Below are 18000 nucleotides of genomic sequence, written 5' to 3' on the forward strand. Positions count from 1 at the left end.
CCTGACCCAACACATTTTGTTTAGATTTTTTTTTCTATTTTCCCAGGTCAAATTTGGTTTTGTGGAAACCACTTTTTCTGTCAAATATTTTGATGGAAAATTCCCAAACAGCTCTAATGTTCCTTTTTATTGTCTGAAATGTCTTCTAAGTGAGGATAAACATTTCCTCTTATTTACATCATTGCCATTGTCTTGGCCTCTATCTGTTCCCTGCCCACATTTCTTTGCCTGCAATCAGCTGAACAGTGCAGCATTGTTCACACCTTGAGATTGTTATGATAAATGTAGCACACTCAGTTCTCTTTCTCTCTTCTTGTGTCATGGCTCCCAGATGGACATGAAGAGCTGGATTGTGAAAGGCCTTGTGTGATGACCATTATCATGTTTCATCAATGGAGATCAAATCAAAGACCATCAGAACTTAAAGCATCAGCTTCTAAGAGCTAAAGGAATAACTCTCTTGCTGGTAGCTGTAGTAGACTCATATCATCTGTGCATCAGACTGTGGGAGGAGAAACACAGCACACCCATTGGGTTACATGTTTCATGTGGCGTGGATGCTAAATGATCCACCTTCACTTCTTGTACAGATGCACAAAAGCCTGCCATAATAGCAGGCCCTGGGCTGTAAGGACTAAACTTGCTTCTCATTCCCTGCCCCTAGCCCCCAAAGCAGCAAATTACAAGAAAGGATGCAAGGAAGAAGTGAAGCCAAGCCCTTCCACCACCCCCAAACCCTGGCCCTTGGACTGTCTAAACCAGGAAACCCCACTGGCAGCAAATTCTTCATGCAGTTCATACATGCACACGCATAGACAGTTACCTTAATGAGGGGTACCTCACCTTGGTGACATGAAAAACATCAATGTCCTCCTTATATTGCTCAAGGAGCCATGAGATCAGTTCAAATATCCGATCGTGATGCTCCTCTTTGTGTAGCAAGAGGCTCATCATGGGACCAAGGGCTTTGATGATGGCCTGCTTGAGCTGCATAGATGAGACACAGAATTTATGTTCCTAAGAATTCATTCAATATCATCCAATGGGCACACCTTTTCTACTTCTAATGAGTGCAACTTCCCTTGTTCCACTGTAGGAACGGCCCTATCTCAATATTTCCTGGTAAAGAACCGGGATTCGTAGGGTTGGTTTCAGGATTATATTCTAATGCACTTCACAACTATACCAGGTAAAATATTCCCCAGATTAGTAGGCATTCTCAGCCAACTCAAAACTGCTGTAATTCCACTGGAGCTGAATGGACTTATACCAGGAATTAATTTAGCCCACTATCCCGTGTTCATCTGCACATTAGGTGCCTAAAACTAGAAGCTATGTACACTGTGTACAGACAGAATTTCCATGATGTGGTGACATTATAAATATATGGGGTTTAGATGTTTTACATGACACTCTGTTCCATCCAAAAGGACCTACCATTAAATGCCATCATCACAGAAAGTGACAGATACATAGAATTTAACATTACAATTTCTGCTAAAGATTTAGAAAGCCAGCAATTCTCACCTCCAGATCCTCACATTGCAGCCAGTTGCTGGTCACATGACAATAGAATGGAAGAATTGTATCGAAGAATCGCAATGCACCCATGCTGGGGAATGTGCTCTTATCCCAGCTAGTCAAATACAGATTTATTGCCCTTGACCATTTTTCCAGAACTGTATGGAAGGAAAGAAGACAGGCAATGTGAAAAAGACATATTAGTAATGAGGAGAAGTTGCTTTATCAGTGAACTCACCCAGGCTAAAGTTTACTACAATTCCATGGCAGCTACTGCTTAGTTCAGGACTAGGCGCTGAAATCCCATATCAATTTTGAGCTATTTCTCTTCCCCCCATTCCATGTCTTGTTTCTGAAAAGGCTTTTAAATTTGCATCTCTCTCAATCTTTTTTCAATTACCATCATTTGAAGACAAATTTTTTCTCCCTTCCTTGTTACCTCTTAATTAGAGCTGGTTGAAAAAGCAGTTTAAATTAAATTAAAAATCTTTACTGATAGGTTTTTTTTCCTTCAAAATTGCAAAGTATAAAAATCATTGATATTTTTCAAAAATCAAAAAAATTCAGCCACCTCTTTAGCTGCTCCAAAACACTGGACGCACACTTCCTGATCAAAATTGTCATTGACATTTTTCAGGTTTGTTTTTCATCAAATTTGGAAAGAAAAATTATGGAAAATATAATTAAAAATCAAAATATTTCAACCAGCTCTCCTCTGAATGACTCGCGTCCTCTGCAGTTATTGTTTATTTAACCCTTACACTGTAGGATTTCATCTTGAGTTATAGTTTGTCTGAAAGATGTTCAGTGCCCCTAACATCCATTGGCTTTACTGGGATTTGAAGGTATTGGGGAGCACTTTGCCCTAAAAGTAGATGTATCTAGTGTCCTTGCTAAGAAGAATTAGGGCCCAATCCTGTTCTCTATGAAGTTGATGGCAAAATTCCCATTTACCTCAAAGGCACAGGATTAACCCCTTACTGAGCATCACCTGAAAAGCAAAGGAAGAGAGAAGTGGAGAGGAAGAGAAGATAGAGAAAGAGGGTGAAAGGAGATGATGATAAAGAAACTAAGGGGAGAGAATGGGTGGAGGAGTGGAGAACAGGGGATTTTTAAATGTTCAGTAATGAAATCTGCTCCCTTCACCTCCTCCCCCAGGAGCCTCCTGGAAGATGGGCAGCTTCAGCCTTTGTGTGTGTGTTTATTTTAAATTATATCCATGAGTCATAAAGGGCCTGAACTTACAAATGCTCAGCACCTCCTGCAAAGTACGGAGCACTCTCAACTTCATTGAGTGCCACGGGAGCCAAAGAACGCAGCACCTAGTGCAATCCAGGGCAGGGAGCACAGTTCAGGGCCTGTTTGCAAACTTGGCCAGTCACTTCAATCTGTACCAAGACCCCTCAATATCCATTTTGGGCACCTCCAGTAAGTGCTGCTCTTACCACCACAAAACGCTTGTCTCAGCCTGCTGTCCTTGACTAACCCCAACATGGAGAACATGCGCTTCAGGGTCATTCCCACATAAGGGATACACTCAAGTGCTGCAGAAAAAGGCCAGAAGAGAAGGAAGAAAGATAATCAGCTGCTCTCCGCCTTCTTACAACACACTTAGAAACACCGTGGGGCAGGATGCTATGGGCTCCTAGGCCATTTTGTGCTGCGTAAGCAGAGCAGAATGGCTTTAAAGCAGCCATTGAAAGCCAGTGGGGGATTCACCCTGAAGAGGGGAATCCTCCACCAGTGTACAGCTGTGCCCAAAGGCCAACTCACTCCCAGAGTAAGGGGAGAGAGCACTGGGACAGGATGGGAAGTGGGGTGGAGAAGAGCTCCACTAGACCTGACCTTCCCCCATCCGATCCTTCAGGAACTTCAGTCAGGGACATAAGTTAGAGCTTGCACCTCCGTCTGGATAGCTCATGATCTGGAAGCCAAGAACTAGCAACAGCAGTTAATCTTGTGTCTCTCCCCACACACACCCTCATGCACACACTCAAACAGAGCTCTGTTTAGCTGTAACATTTTTAGGTAGAGAGAGTAATCCCCTGTCCTTAAATGAAAGACAATAACTTTGAAACAAAAGATGGAAATTACCATACCATAGGCTGATGACAGGTTGCCCAGTGTAATGAAAACAAACTCTTCAGGCAGCCCCAGTAGTTTCAGACGACACTGCAGCTCGTACATCACCTCATAGAAATAGCAGCGAGCCAGGGTCACTAAGGTGTTGCTAGCTGCCACTTTTAGTTCATTTGTTGCTTCCTAACAACAACAAAAAAAAAACAGAGAGAGAGAGAGAGAGAGAGACTGAGGTGAGTGAAGCCGGTTGCACTAGCCAGAGTTGTTTATATGAGTCAAGTCCTTATTTCTGTGCATAAGTTGTGAATGAAGCCTCCCAACTTTCTGTGGCTAGAGTCATTAGTCATAAATATTCATCAAGTCATTTGGCTAAACAATTTTCAGCCTTTGAGTTCCTTGCAAGCTGCTTAGTTAGACTATTTACTATTAGCTACTTGTGGTGGATGTCATATGATATTTTTCCCTGCTCTTCCCTGAGGAGGTAGTGAGACACAGACTGGGCAGCTTCAAGATATTCAGAGAGCTTTCCTGGAATAAACTGTCCCCCAAAAGGAGGCTGACTTCCTTTGGAACAAGAGAGGGATTTTTCCATGGGTTTTCCTGCTGGCAAACTATATTCTAAATCCAATGCTGCTGCTTTAGGAGACAGCTCAGATTCTGTCTGTCTTGGGGCTTTATACTGCCACTTATCGCTATAGTATCAGAGCGCCTTCCACATAACATCAGGATCAATAATGAAATCCCTAGTAGACTTTGGGAAAGACTTGCTCGTTCAGAAACCATAGGCCTGTCTCTGTGTCTGATATCATGTGTCTCAGGTCCTGATCCCGCAAAACACTTAAGCACATGTGTAACTTTCGCATGTGAGTTCTCCCATCCTATGCATGTGCACAAGTGCTGTCTAGGACCTGGGCTTTGGTCTGGAGGAAGGTGTAGGCCTCTAATAGGAGAATATATTTTTGTTTCAGTATATAGTTTACCCCCTCAAAAAGAGTTTTAATTAGTTAAAGCTTTGGATCCTTTGATCAGTATCTCGGGAGAACTAACTTACCTGAGTCTCTCTCATGTGGTTTGAGGCCAGGGTTATTATTTTGTTCAGTAGCCTTCTCTCTAGGCCCCCGGTGTCCTGCTGTAATATTTTCTCCAGGACACAGTAAATGTCAACTCTGTCTCGCTGCGGACAAAACATAAAAGAGAACAAACAATTGGCAAAAGTTTTTCTTGATTACCACACAGTCATTTGGCAAATAAGCCCCTGCCCTAAAGAGCTTACAATCCAAACATGAAATGACTAGCCCAAGTCTTATCATAACAGAGCAGGTCTGTGGCCAGGAAGAGAATCCATGTCTCCTGAGTCATTATCCAGAATCCTATCCACGAGGCCACACCGACTCCTCAGCCTGCATTGGCTTAAGTGGTGTAAAACATGCCATGCCCTCCAATCACCGCATTTAGCAGCACTTCAGAAGCAGCCGAGCAATTACATATTTTAATCTTCCTGGAGAGAATAGAGCCAGAATAAGCCTCCTTCACGCCCCCTTATCTAGTTTCATTTATTTAAAACAAACAATACAAATGAGTACCTTGCCCTTGCTCTATCCACTCCAGACAGAATTTGTAAATTTGTAATTACAAAATACCCAACTCCTGCAATAAGTCCTCAACAGCTCCTAGGGGAAATTAACTCAGCAGTTAGATCTACATCTATGTGACCTGCATGCCAAGGTCATAAAGCACTTTGGAATGTTCAAAGCCAATCAGATCTCTTGACTGGCTAAACATTCCAGTGGTTCTGCTTGAAAAGGAATGCTTCTGCACACTGCAATCATACCAGACAGCTCCACTGGGGAGAAGCTCCTTCCATTCATTCTTAAATGGAAGGAGGATGTTTTTAATTGAAAATTGTCACTGATAACTTATGAATACATAAGCAGTACGTAATTCAAGTAATTAATCAAATTAATTAGCATAATTAATTGAGTGATTCAAATAATTAAAATATTAGGAGGCCAAGTTCAGTTCTGAACTGAACTGCTTGTCTTGGCCTCCTAGTACTTTAATTGGAACTAAAATGCCTTCTGTGTTGGCCCTTAATAGAGAAATGGACTTGTTGGATGCAAGTATTAATAAATGGAAAAAGGGGTCTGAATATTACTCCTGGGGGAATTCTGCACTACTGCGCACTTGCATAATTAATGAGCCTAGGATTTAGAGCAGGGAGTCAGTTCACTTGGGTTTTATTCACATTCTTTTACTAACTTGCTAAGTGGTGTTGAGCAAGTAACTTAATTCCCTGTGACACAAATCATCCATAAATGGGGATAATGCTTACCATTCTCACAAGGGTGCTGTGAGTCTTAACTCATTAGTATTAGGTAAGTGCTTTGAGATTTTTGGATGAAGATGCTAAAGAAGGGCAAAGTATTATTGGAAGAGCTTACTGCAAGTCCTACAGTGTACTTTTACTATATCCAGCCCATGTACTCCACTGTGTGTAAAAGGACAATGCTCTCTTTATAGACCATTATATCATCCTGATCTGTAATAACAGCATTTTGCATTATGAGTTTATGCCTGAGGACAGAAGGGTGAATACTGATTATACTGATGGTGCGCCAGTCCAAGTTCTATACTGAATTACCCCCATGCGTTCCCCTATACCCCCCTGAAGTCAGGCAGAATTTGGTGTGGACACATGGAAAGCAGATGTAATTTCATGAAACTGCCCTACCTCATCCTGTTGCAGTTTCTCTAGCAGCACTGTCACAACGCTAGCCAGCTTGGTCTCAGCTATCAAGGCAATCCTGAGGGCAATTTTGCCCTTATCTTGGTCATCCATATTTGCCAGGAGGGAAACAACCTCATTATAAACACCTGAAATTAAATAAAAGGATTCGGTTGGTTACCACTGATAGTAGAAATTGATGCTGGCCTCTTTAATTCATTATCCAGTAAAGAATTCTGCAGGAGCCCAAACACTTTGAGAAGTAGACCTGGGAATCATGTAAATCCTCTTCCTTGCTCCTGATGACCAGGTTTGTTTGCTGAACTACCCAATGTGTTTGGGGGGAAATCATAATGAAGAAAATTTGCTCCTTTCAAGTAGATCCCCACGTAAAATAATCTTCCTTTCCCTCTTTACTATCAATTCAAGAGTTTTGATCGCATACAGAATAATAATTTATGGCCAAATTTTTCAAAACTGGGTGCCTAAACTTAAGCTCGTAAATCCATATTAAGGCACCTATGCCCTGAGTCAGCATCCTAATCATATGCTTAACTCTAAGCCAACAAAGAGACCTAAAGTTAAGCACCTGCTTAAGAGTTTTGCTTAGTCAGGACCTCATTTTCAAAAATCCTGAGCACCCAGATGTACCTATTGGCTATGCTGGGAACTTTTTGGGGCTCAGTATCTCGTGAAAATCAGGCCACTTTTTTAGACCTCAGTATGAATTTAGAAGCCTAACTTTAGGCCCCCTGTTTTGAAGAAAGCCTTTAATCTTATTGTATGGTTGTTTAAATACTTGCAGAGAAGACTCATGGAACAGAGTTCTTCATCCAGTTGCCTGTAGAGGTCATAAAGGACTTTCCCCCATGCACAATTGACTAGGTGTATGCTGTGAATGGGGTCAAGTGGTTCCCTCCAACCTTCATCTGAAACATCAGGGACTGACCATAGCAGGAGAAGGGACACCTAGTAAGGTGGACCAGTGCTCCAAGATGGTTCAGAGAATCTGTTTCCTTAGATGTCCTGCTCACATGCTCAGGGTCCAATTGATCTCCAGAGTTGTGAGTGGGAAGGAATTTCCCCCTGCTCAGAGTGGCAGGGACCTTTGGGTGGGAGGATGGGACACTGATCACCTGCTAGGATCATGTGGGTATATCTGACCTAATCAATTCTCTACCGTTGCAAGGGCCTCAGGCATTGGTGGAACCGCAGTCTCTCCTGTCCTCTGCCTATGGCACACAAGAGTTTAGTCTCCTAAAGACTGAAATGTTTTAGTGCAAGACAAGTTTTTGGGTTCAGTGTAGGGTTGCTAGGTGACATTTTAATGGCCTGTGAAATACAGGAAGTCAGACTAGATGATCTAATGGTCCCTTCTGGCCTTAAACTCTATGAAACTATGAAATAGCTGATATATTAAAAAAATCCGGATTTTATCTCCCATGTATCTCTTAGCTGTGGGCAGAAATTCTCCAGGTGACTTAATATTTAACAAGAACTCTGAAATGCCATATTTATCTGTTTCCATTGTAACAGCATTCCAAAGCATGAAGGAGGAACTAACAAGATTTCCCCTTCCCAGGAAAGACTGCTTGAGGTTAGGTGATTACCCATCCTTTATGCAAATTGCATCCTTCAGTTCTAACACCCAGATGCAAACTGAATCATAACTGTAACCTACACTGCCCATCTAGCTGCAGTAGTGATAGTGTGGGATTAGGAGCACTAGTGTTGCTAAGAAATGTGACCCCATGCTTTCTTATCCTGCATTTAAGATATTAGCAGAGCTTCATTTAGACAGCTAGAGGAGAAGTCCTTCTGCATTTTTTTGTTCTAATTTCCCCCATCTCTGGTGGATTCCACAGCTAGATCTTGGCTCCATGGATGCAGAAGACACAAAATGAGGACCCATAATAAACATAAAACAACTGGGAGAAAGATGGAAGATCTCCCCCATAGCATTCAATAGAAACTCAGATTCTCAGGAAAGTTTGCAGGTCTAGAGGCTGTAGGCCAACTCCTTAACTGGTGTAAATCAACACAGCTACAAGGAAGTCAACAGAGCGACACTGGTTTACAGCAGCTGAGATTCTGGTCATATAAATGGAGAACATTACAGCTAATCTATCTGTATGCCTATGCTTTCTAAATGTGTTTGTGATTATAGAAAGGATATAGAGAATACAATGCTGACCCTTACCTCTGTCCATTACCTCCTGCTCACTCACAAATTTATTCATGTTTAATACTTCCTTCAGTCCGACCTCCAAAGAGCTCCCGTACTGATAGGCAGCTGGCCTCTCAGTCAGTCATGTCCAGGATAGCCAGTTAAGATTATGCAAGCACTATTATGACATCCATGTGACTGTGGCACACCACATAAACTGCTGCTGACCAGGTATGTGCTGTAATTACATGGTCAAAGTTATTTAGGCTCCTAACTCGCACTGAAATCAATAGATGTTAGGAACCTTAATACATTTCAATATCTGGGCCCATACATGTAAGCAGTCCAATAGGTGGCTAAATTTGCTCCAGTGTCGAATTTCTCATTCTCTCGCCGTCATTTTGAATTTTGATTCGGTCCCTCTCTCAGTTTGCCATACTTTCCACTATCGGTTTAATCTGAAAATCTGCTCCTGGTTGAAATTATATAAAATAAAAGCACCAAAGCAAGAAAGAGAAGAAACGGCCTTGGAGAATGCACAGTGACACTTGAGTGTGGTTGGTTGGCAGGTTTCCTTTGCTTTTTAATTTGGTTGATCAAAAAGCCAGATGAAACTTTGCATTGGCAGTTGTGCCTTTAATATTGTCTCCTTGAGAAACTGTCAGCTTTCCTGAACTCCTTTATGCCTTAGATTTTTTTCTCATGGGTGGCTACCGACCAATTCTCTGAGTATGTTAAAGTCTGCTTTTTCTAGTCCTTCTTCTATCATTCTCACTCCTTCCTTTCCTTAGAATCATGAAATCTATCATTCATGATCACTTTCACCCAAATCACCTTCCACCTTCACAACCAGCTCCTCCCTGTTGGTCAGAATCAAGTCTAAAATGGCTGTCCCCCTGGTTACTTCCTCCATTTTCTGAAACAAAGCATTGTCCCCAGTATATTCCAGGAACTTACTGGATAATTAGATGTCTGGGTAGGTAAAGTCCCCCATTATTATCAGGATTTGTGTTTTGGATATTTCTGTTATTTGTTCTAGAAATGCCTCATCTCCCTCCTCTTCCTGATTTGGGGTGTCATAAGTATAAAGGGAAAGGTAACCGCCCTCCTGTGTACAATACTGTAGAATCCCTCCTGGCCAGAGACTCCAAAGTCCTTTTGCCTGTAAAGGGTTAAGAAGCTCAGGTAACCTGGCTGACACCTGACCCAAACGACCAATAAGGGGACAAGATACTTTCAAATCTTGGTGGGCGAAAGGCTTTTGTTTGTGCTCTTTGTTTTGGTGGTTGTTCGCTCTTGGGACTAAGAGGGACCAGACGTCAATCCATGCTCTCCAAATCTTTCTGAACAAGTCTCTCATATTCCAAACTTGTAAGTACAGCCAGGCAAGGTGTGTTAGTTTTATCTTTGTTTTCTCAACTTGTAAATGTTCCTTTTGCTAGAGTGTTTACCTCTGTTTGAAGAAGAACAGGAGTACTTGTGGCACCTTAGAGACTAACAAATTTATTAGAGCATAAGCTTTCGTGGACTACAGCCCACTTCTTCGGATGCATATAGAATGGAACATATATTGAGGAGATATATATACACACATACAGAGTGTGTATATATATCTCCTCAATATATGTTCCATTCTATATGCATCCGAAGAAGTGGGCTGTAGTCCACGAAAGCTTATGCTCTAATAAATTTGTTAGTCTCTAAGGTGCCACAAGTACTCCTGTTCTTCTTTTTGCGGATACAGACTAACACGGCTGCTACTCTGAAACCTACCTCTGTTTGCTGTAACTTTGAACCTAAGGCTAGAGGGGGGTCCTCTGAGCTCTTTAAGTTTGATTACCCTGTAAAGTTATTTTCCATCCTGATTTCACCTTTCTTTCTTTAATTAAAAGCCTTCTTTTTAAGAACCTGATTGATTTTTCCTTGTTCTAAGATCCAAGGGGATTGATCTGGACTCACCAGGAATTGGTGGGGGGAAAGGGAAGGGGGGGGGATGATTAATTCCTCCTTGTTTTAAGATCCAAGGGGTTTTGGATCAGTGTTCACCAGGGAATTGGTGGAAGAGTCTCTCAAGGCTACCCAGGGAAGGGACTTAGCACATTGGGAGTGGTGGCAGCAAAAGCAGATCTAAGCTGGTAGAGAAGCTTAGAGGTTTTCATGCAGGTCCCTACATCTGTACCCTAAAGTTCAGAGTGGGGAAGGAACCTTGACAAGTGATATGTAATAGACCCCTACCAGGACATCACCCCTGTTTTTTCCCTCTTTTATCTTTACTCAGAGACTTTCAACTGGTCTGCTTCTCACCTCCTTCCAGACCTCAGAACAAGTGTACAATGCAATACTTCCTCTTTTTTTCCCTGCCTGTCCTTCCTGAACAAGCTATAGGCCTCTATACCAATATTCCAGTCATGAGATTGAACCCATCAAGTATCTGTGATGCCAGTTAAGCTGAGTTATGACTTATGTACTAAAACTCCCAGTTCTTACTGTTTATTCCCCATTATTATCACTCCTTGCATTTGTGTATAGACATCTAAGATGTTAAGCAGATGCCCCCATAGATTTCCCTCTTGTTTCTCCTATAATTCGACTGCAATTTTCCACATCTACTTCTCCTCAAATATCTAGTCCTCTATTAAGGTCACCTTTTTTTTACCTGGTGGCTTTTTTCACCTGCCCCCTCTGAACTTAGTTTTAAGCTCTTCTCATAAGGTTGGTGAGTCAGTGCATGAAGATGTTCTTCTCCTTCTTGGTCAGACGGACCCCATCTCTTCCAAGCAAACCTCCTTCCTGCAATAGCAGCCCATGGTAGAGGAAGTCAAACCCTCCCATAGACCCATCTTCATAACCCTATTATGTGGACCACTGGTTCCCAAACTGGGTTTCACGAACCCCTGGGGGTTCGCAGAACGTTACAGGGGATTCGCAAGAAAAAAATCATTAATGGTGGCCAGAGGACCCCGGCATTGGAGGCAGCAGGTGGGACCTGGTTGCAGGGCAGACAACCAGAGCCCCAGGGAGAGCAGGGCTGTGCAGTTGGGGCTGGCAGCCCAAGCCCTGCCCCCATCAGCGGGGGGAGCCGGCAGCCCTGAGCCCCAGCGCTCTGGCAGCCCCAAGCCCCAGGGAAAGCGGGGCCGGGCAATTGGGGCTGGCAGCTCGAGCCCTGACCCCCGTCAGTGGGGGAGCCGCAGCCCGAGCCCCAGGGAGAGCGGGGCTGGGCAGTTGGGGCCGGCAGCCTGAGCCCTGCCCCTGTCAGCGGGGGAGCCGGCAGCCCGAGCCCCAGAGCTCCGGCAGAGCTGGCAGCCCCAAGCCTCAGGGAAAGCGGGGCCGGGCAGTTGGGGCCAGCAGCCCAAACCCCAGCGCTCCAGCGGAGCTGGCAGCCCCGAGCCTCAGGGAGAGCGGGGCCGGGCAGTTGGGGCCGGCAGCCTGAGCCCCAGCGCTCCAGCGGAGCTGGCAGCCCCGAGTCTCAGGGAGAGCGGGGCTGGGTAGTTGGGGCCAGCAGCCCGAACCCCACCGGTCAGCGGGACCTGCAGCAGAAGCTCAGTGGAGCTCAGTTGACCGGGGCGGTCAATGGGGTCCAGCAGCAGGAGCCCCAGGGAGTGTGGATCCAGCAGCCCAGGCCCTGGCGCGGGGCCAGTAGCCTGAGCCCTGTGGTGGGCAGGGTGGCAGCTGAGCCCCCCAGACCTGCAGGTGGCAGCTCGGACTCCTGTCCTCGTCAGACAGGGGAAGTTGGCATGGAGGACAGAGTTAGCAGGAGCAATGCTGTACGTGGGGGGTGGTCCAAGCTAATTTGTCCCTCGCTGGGCACCCTCCTAGGGAGAAACCTCGTGGCGGAAGAAAAGCTGTTTGGGAGCCAAACCAGCCGGAAGCATGTTGTAGCCAGTGTAGCAGTGTTAAGGTGTCTCTGTAATTGTCATTCTCTCTCGAGTGCTGTTTTGCTTCAGTGAGACTTGAGTGAATCTTCTCATTTTCTAGTTGGTTGGTTGTTAGCAGTCTCTCTGTGTTGTTTTTATTAGAACTTTTGTACACAAGTTCAATGGATAAGTGGCTGAAAAAGGAAAGTGTAAAGACACTGGAATCAGCTAGTGTTTCCTCAAGTCCACACTGTGGAAAATCTACGTCTAATGATCATGATGGTCCTGGAAAGTCACTTACAAAGAAAAGAAAATATGAAGATGATTGTATAAAATATGGCTTTACATGCATTGGTGATCAAGAATGTCCAAAACCACTGTGTGTGATTTGTGGTGATGTTCTAGCAAACAGCAGCCTCAAACCTTCTCTACTTCGGCGCCATTTACAAACTAGGCATCCTGCACAACTCGACAAGCCTGTTGATTTTTTTCAAGCGAAAATTAGCTGAGAGGAAAAGTGACATTACCAGTTTTATATCCAAAGCAAGTACTGATAATGAAAATGCACTTGAAGCATCATACCGCGTGAGCTACCGAGTAGCAAAAGCATCAGAAGCCCATACCGTAGCAGAGAGCTTGATTGGTCCATGTATAAAAGACGTAGTTCATTGCCTGCTCGGAGAAAAGGCTGCAAAAAGGATTGACATGGTACCTTTGTCCAATAATACGTTGTCACGAAGAATTAATGACATGTCAAATAACGTAGAGACCACAATTGTACAGAGAGTGAAAAATAGTCCATATTATGCTATACAGTTGGATGAATCGACTGATGTAGCTAATCTAGCTATTTTGCTACTGTTTGTACGTTATGTGAATGAAGGTCTGGTTGAAGACTTGTTGTTTTGCCGACCATTGGAAGAATGTACAACTGGAGAAGATATCTTCAATCTCACTAATGCATATTTTCAAGAAAAGGAAATAGATTGGTCTCGTTGCCTAGGCATTTGCACTGATGGGGCCACATCAATGATGGGGAAGTATACTGGATTTGTAGCTCGAACAAAAAAGGTTGCATCAAAAGTCTCTTGGACTCATTGCAGCATCCATAGACAAGCCCTCGCAACAAAACACATGCCTGAGGGACTGAAGGAAGTGCTGGACAATGCAGTGAAAATGGTGAATTTCATAAAATCACGGCCAACAAATTCCAGAATATTTCACGTACTTTGTGAAGAAATGGGTAGTAGACACGATTGTCTGTTGACCCATACTGAAGTTAGATGGCTCTCGTGGGGCAAAATCCTGGTGCGCTTGTTTGAGGTTAGAACGGAAATCCTAGGTTTTTTTTCAACAGCCACCCTTTCCACCTTGCCAGCTGTATGGAAAATAATGTCTGGCTCCAGAGCCTAGCTTATTTAGCAGATATTTTCTCAAGAATTAATGACCTAAATTTATCTCTTCAAGGTCTCAATATAACAGTTTTCAATGTGCAAGACCGAGTTGAATCCATGATAAAGAAGTTACAGTTCTGGGAAAGTTGTTTGGAAAACAATCAAACTGAGTGTTTCAGTAATCTTCATGACTTCCTGGCAGAACATAAACTTCAGTTGGATCAGTGCACTAAAACCAATATAACTGCACACCTAAAAGGACTTTGCACAACATTCAGGGATTACTTTGCAGCTATATCAGGCGATAATGACTGGATTCGCAACCCTTTTGATGATACCACTTTCTCAACACAGATATTGAACACTGAGGAAAAAGAGAAATTGATTGAGATCTCCTGTGATTACGAACTGAGAAGGAGTTTCAGAAATCTGTCATTGATCAACTTTTGGCTGAGTTTAAGAAACAAGTACCACCTTCTGGCAGAAAAAGCTGCTGCCGTTTTGTTACCATTTTCAACAACATACTCATGCGAGAAAGCGTTTTCCTCGTATGCACATCTGAAAACCAAATACAGAAACAGACTTGATGCTGAACCAGACCTGAGACTTTATCTTTCTCCAAAGGTTCCGGACTTCAAAGAGCTATGCAGAGCAAAGCAAGTGCATCCATCACACTGAGGAAATTTAAATGTAAAACCCTGGAAATATTCATTTTTAGGAGGGGGTTCACGAGATTTCACAATTTTAGAGAAAGGGGTTAAAGTTTGGGAACCACTGGCTGGGAGTAACGTGGCAGCTCTGGGCACTGACAAGCAGGCTGCTGCCCATGGTGCCACACAGCCCCTGGCGGGGGGGAAATGGCTCTGTCCGATGGGACAGGTCAGCAGCTCTCATCAGGCAGTAAAGTGGAGTGCCCTGCCCCCCAGAGAATCCCTACTGTTCCTCACCAGCCCCACAGAGCACCCTGCCTCCCCCATCAGCCCCACTGAATGCCCTGCCCCCCGCCCACTAACAGCCCCAGCCCCGTTACCTTGTTCAGCTCTCTCTGGTACGCGGGTATCTTCCTCAGGATTTGCAACAGGTCCTCGATGTTGACCTGGAGGGAGGCGGTGGTGATATCCTGGCACCTCCCAGCACACAGAGCTCCCTGCAAGGCAGAGGCCTTGCCTGGGGACAGCCGCAGCAGCCCAACCACACGTGCCAGGACGGGTCACTCAGGCCACGCGTGGCAGTGGCTTGGGTTAGACCTGCTCTTCCCAGGCTAGCTGGAATGAGACGGGAGCCCCGCAACCCAAGTGCCCCTTGAGATGTAAAGCGGCAGCGGGCCAGGGAGATGTCAGCGCTGGCTCCCTGCAGCTCTTCCTGCGCGGCCCTGACCCTGCTTTCTGACCCCGCCCCATGGGACTTTGCCCTCCCTCACCGTGGGGAGCTCCAGAGCCCAGGCTGGGGAGCAGGGGGCTCCGCATACACCTCTTAGCCCTTTACAGGCAAACCCTGGGAGCAATTGGACAGCCCTCCCCCACCACCACCAACCCCTCCTAGGGCAACAGGGCAGCCTCCCCTCCCCATCAGTGGCAGTGGGATTGGGTTCCCCCGTCCCAGGCTCCCCCTCCCAGCCCGCACCGCACCTCGTCCGTGGTCAGCATCTTGCTCTCACAGAAGGTGCGCAGCAGCTCCGTCACCTTCCTGCAGCAGGGAGAGGGGTCAGGCCGGAGCCAGGCACTGCCTTAGAGGTATGGGGGTGCGCTGTCCTATGCTACAGGGGATGGAGCCTCCACCCCACGGGCACCACGGTTCTCTGCCTCGAGAGCCTCAGACGGGGCGGGGGGGGACTCTTCCCAAGTTACCCCAGGGCAGAGTTCAGTGCACCTCTGGGGGCTCCTGGTGCCCTGATGGGGGGGGGCTGAGGGCAGTGGCAGGTCCAGCAGGAGGTCGGTGAGGGACTCACTCAAGGGGCTGTGAGGTGCCTGGGGAAATCCTGGGATCGGGGGAAGAGAATGTCCAGGGGGATTCCCGAGAGGAGAGGCAGACAATTGTTCTGGAAGGGAGCACTCAGGGGTCCTTTGGGGAGAGGGGCTGGGTCCAGGGGGTCTCAACACTCAGAGAGGAGCATGTCTGAGGGACAGGCCCCAGCACTGAGGGGGAGGGGAAGTCCTGCCACTGAGCAGGAGAGGGGTGTGTTGCTGGGGGTGTCCTTGCACTGGGTGGGAGAGGAGTGTATCCAAGGGGGAGTGGGGTTCCAGCACTGGGTGGGAACGGAAGGGGAGGGGTGTGCCCGAGTGGGCCACAGGGTGGGGAGGGCTGTGTCTGAAGGGGGGGATGGGGGAAGTCCCGGCACTGGAAAAGAGGGGGAGGGGGTGTGTCAACGGGGTGGGCTGTCCTGGCACTGGGTGAGAGAGGTGTGTCTGAGCGGGAGGTCCTGGCAGTGGACGTGGAGGAGAGGGCTGTGCCGAAGGAGGGCGGTAGCAAGTCCCGGCACTAGGCATTGGGTGGGGCACAGAGTGGTGTGTCCGGCGGGGGGGGGGGGGGGGGGGATGGGTCCTGTCCCTGCAGGGCCGGCTCTAGGATTTTTGCCTCCCCAAGCAAAAACAATTTTGGCAGCCCACCCACCCCCCATTTTTTTTCTTACCCCACCCCCGGCCCTGCCTCAACTCCGCCCCTTCCCCAAATCCCCAGCCCTGCCTCCTCCCCCCAGGCTCTCAAGCCTAGGAAAGAGGGAGGGGGAGAAGCGGCGCGCGAATCAGCTGTTTCGCGCACCGTGGCCATTCGGGCTCTCCCCCTCCCTTCGCAGGTTTGAGAACCTGGGAGGGAGGGGGAGCAGTGACGTGCGAGCGGCAGCAGCAGCGGAAGTGAGCTAGGGTGGCCGGGGCACACTTTTAGGGGCGGCAGGGGCGGCATTCTGGTGCTGGCCATGCTGCCACTAAAAATGTGCCGCCCCAAGCACCAGCTTGTTTTGCTGGTGCCGAGAGCCGGCCCTGCGTCCCTGGGTGGGGCACGGAGGGGCATATCCGGCGGGATGGGCAGGGCACGGAGGGGTGTGTCGGGCAGGGCTGAGCACGCTCACTTGGAGACATCAGTGATGTGCATGTGGCATAGCTGCACCCAGAGTTCGTTGTCTTCGTCCAGCAGCACCTCCTTCTCCTGCTGGGTGCTTCCCGGTGCCCTCTTCCCAGGCGGTCCTGTGGGGGGCTGCGGGCGCCGGGTGGGCACGGCGGAGGGGTGAAGGCCCCGTGACAGGACAGGTCTGGGCGTGTCCATGAGCCGCTGCTCAGTGCACGGGCTGGGCAGGGTGTGGCCGGGACAAGGGTCACGGTCTGCAGTGTGTGGGCATGAGCCGCAGTAGCCCGCAGCATTGCCCGCTCCCCCCGCTGCTGTCAGGCCGGCCACGGGTGGGCATGCCGGGCATGAGGACCGGGCACACACCGCTCTGCGCCGCGGCTGGGCTCGGGGACTGGAGCCAGGGTGGATCCGGGCTGGGTCAGGTGGCCCGAAGTCACAACCACTGTACAGACAAAAAGAACAGGTGTACTTGTGGCACCTTAGAGACTAACACATTTATGTGAGCATAAGCTTTCGTGGGCTACGGCCCACTTCATCAGATGCATAGAATGGCACATATAGTGAGGAGATCTATATACATACAGAGAACATGAAAAGGTGGGAGTTACCCTACCAACTCTAAGAGGCCAATTAATTAAGATGAGCTATTGTCAGCAGGAGAAAAAAAAACTTTTGTAGGAGTAAAAATGGGTTAACTCCTGTTCTTTTTGCAGATACAGACTAACACGGCTGCTACTCTGAAAACTGCACAGACAGTGTGTGGAGCGGACCTGCTGCTGCTGCGGGCGTGTGGCAGTTCAGCTGGAGTCGGATCTGCACCCCCGAGTGTGTCACACAGGGTCCTGCCACCACAGCCAGTCTCTGCTTCCTAACGTGGCAGCTGCTGTCATCCACTTGCTGTGTTCTCTCTTCTAACTCTAGGCAGGAAGCCTCACATGCAGCAGCATTCATTTACCTCTCTGTTTCTTAGTGATTGTTGAGTCGAAAGGGGTTTACTAAGTCACAGAAAACTCATGCTTTTTTGCTGTATGCCTCTTAAGGGTGATAGATGTGACTTCTGTAAGGGCTGCCTTTACAGGTTAGGAAGGAGTAAAAGATGAATGGCACTAGATCTTTCAACTTTTTGTGGGCAGTGTGTTTGGGGACTTTTTCCCCTATCAAAGGACAAGTGCTGCTTTTTTATTTTTTAAAGGTTTAGCC

At 47.0% G+C, this 18000-nt stretch overlaps 1 protein-coding gene across 1 annotated transcript; it reads right to left on the reverse strand.

Moving 5' to 3' along the window:
• Positions 1-106: 106 nt before the first annotated feature.
• On the reverse strand, positions 107-17090 carry LOC135979848 (maestro heat-like repeat-containing protein family member 2A). Its single transcript, XM_065580014.1, has 9 exons — positions 11149-17090; positions 8526-8730; positions 6332-6474; positions 4652-4774; positions 3621-3783; positions 2967-3065; positions 1528-1679; positions 844-987; positions 107-502 (listed from the first exon to the last, which is right to left on the reverse strand). The coding sequence occupies exons 2-9, from the start codon at positions 8563-8565 to the stop codon at positions 482-484; spliced, it is 885 nt and encodes a 294-aa protein (XP_065436086.1). The 5' UTR covers positions 8566-8730; positions 11149-17090; the 3' UTR covers positions 107-481.
• Positions 17091-18000: the final 910 nt, after the last annotated feature.

The sequence above is a fragment of the Chrysemys picta genome, unplaced genomic scaffold (assembly GCF_011386835.1).
Source record: "Chrysemys picta bellii isolate R12L10 unplaced genomic scaffold, ASM1138683v2 scaf1291, whole genome shotgun sequence".
Classification (NCBI taxonomy): Eukaryota; Metazoa; Chordata; order Testudines; family Emydidae; genus Chrysemys; species Chrysemys picta.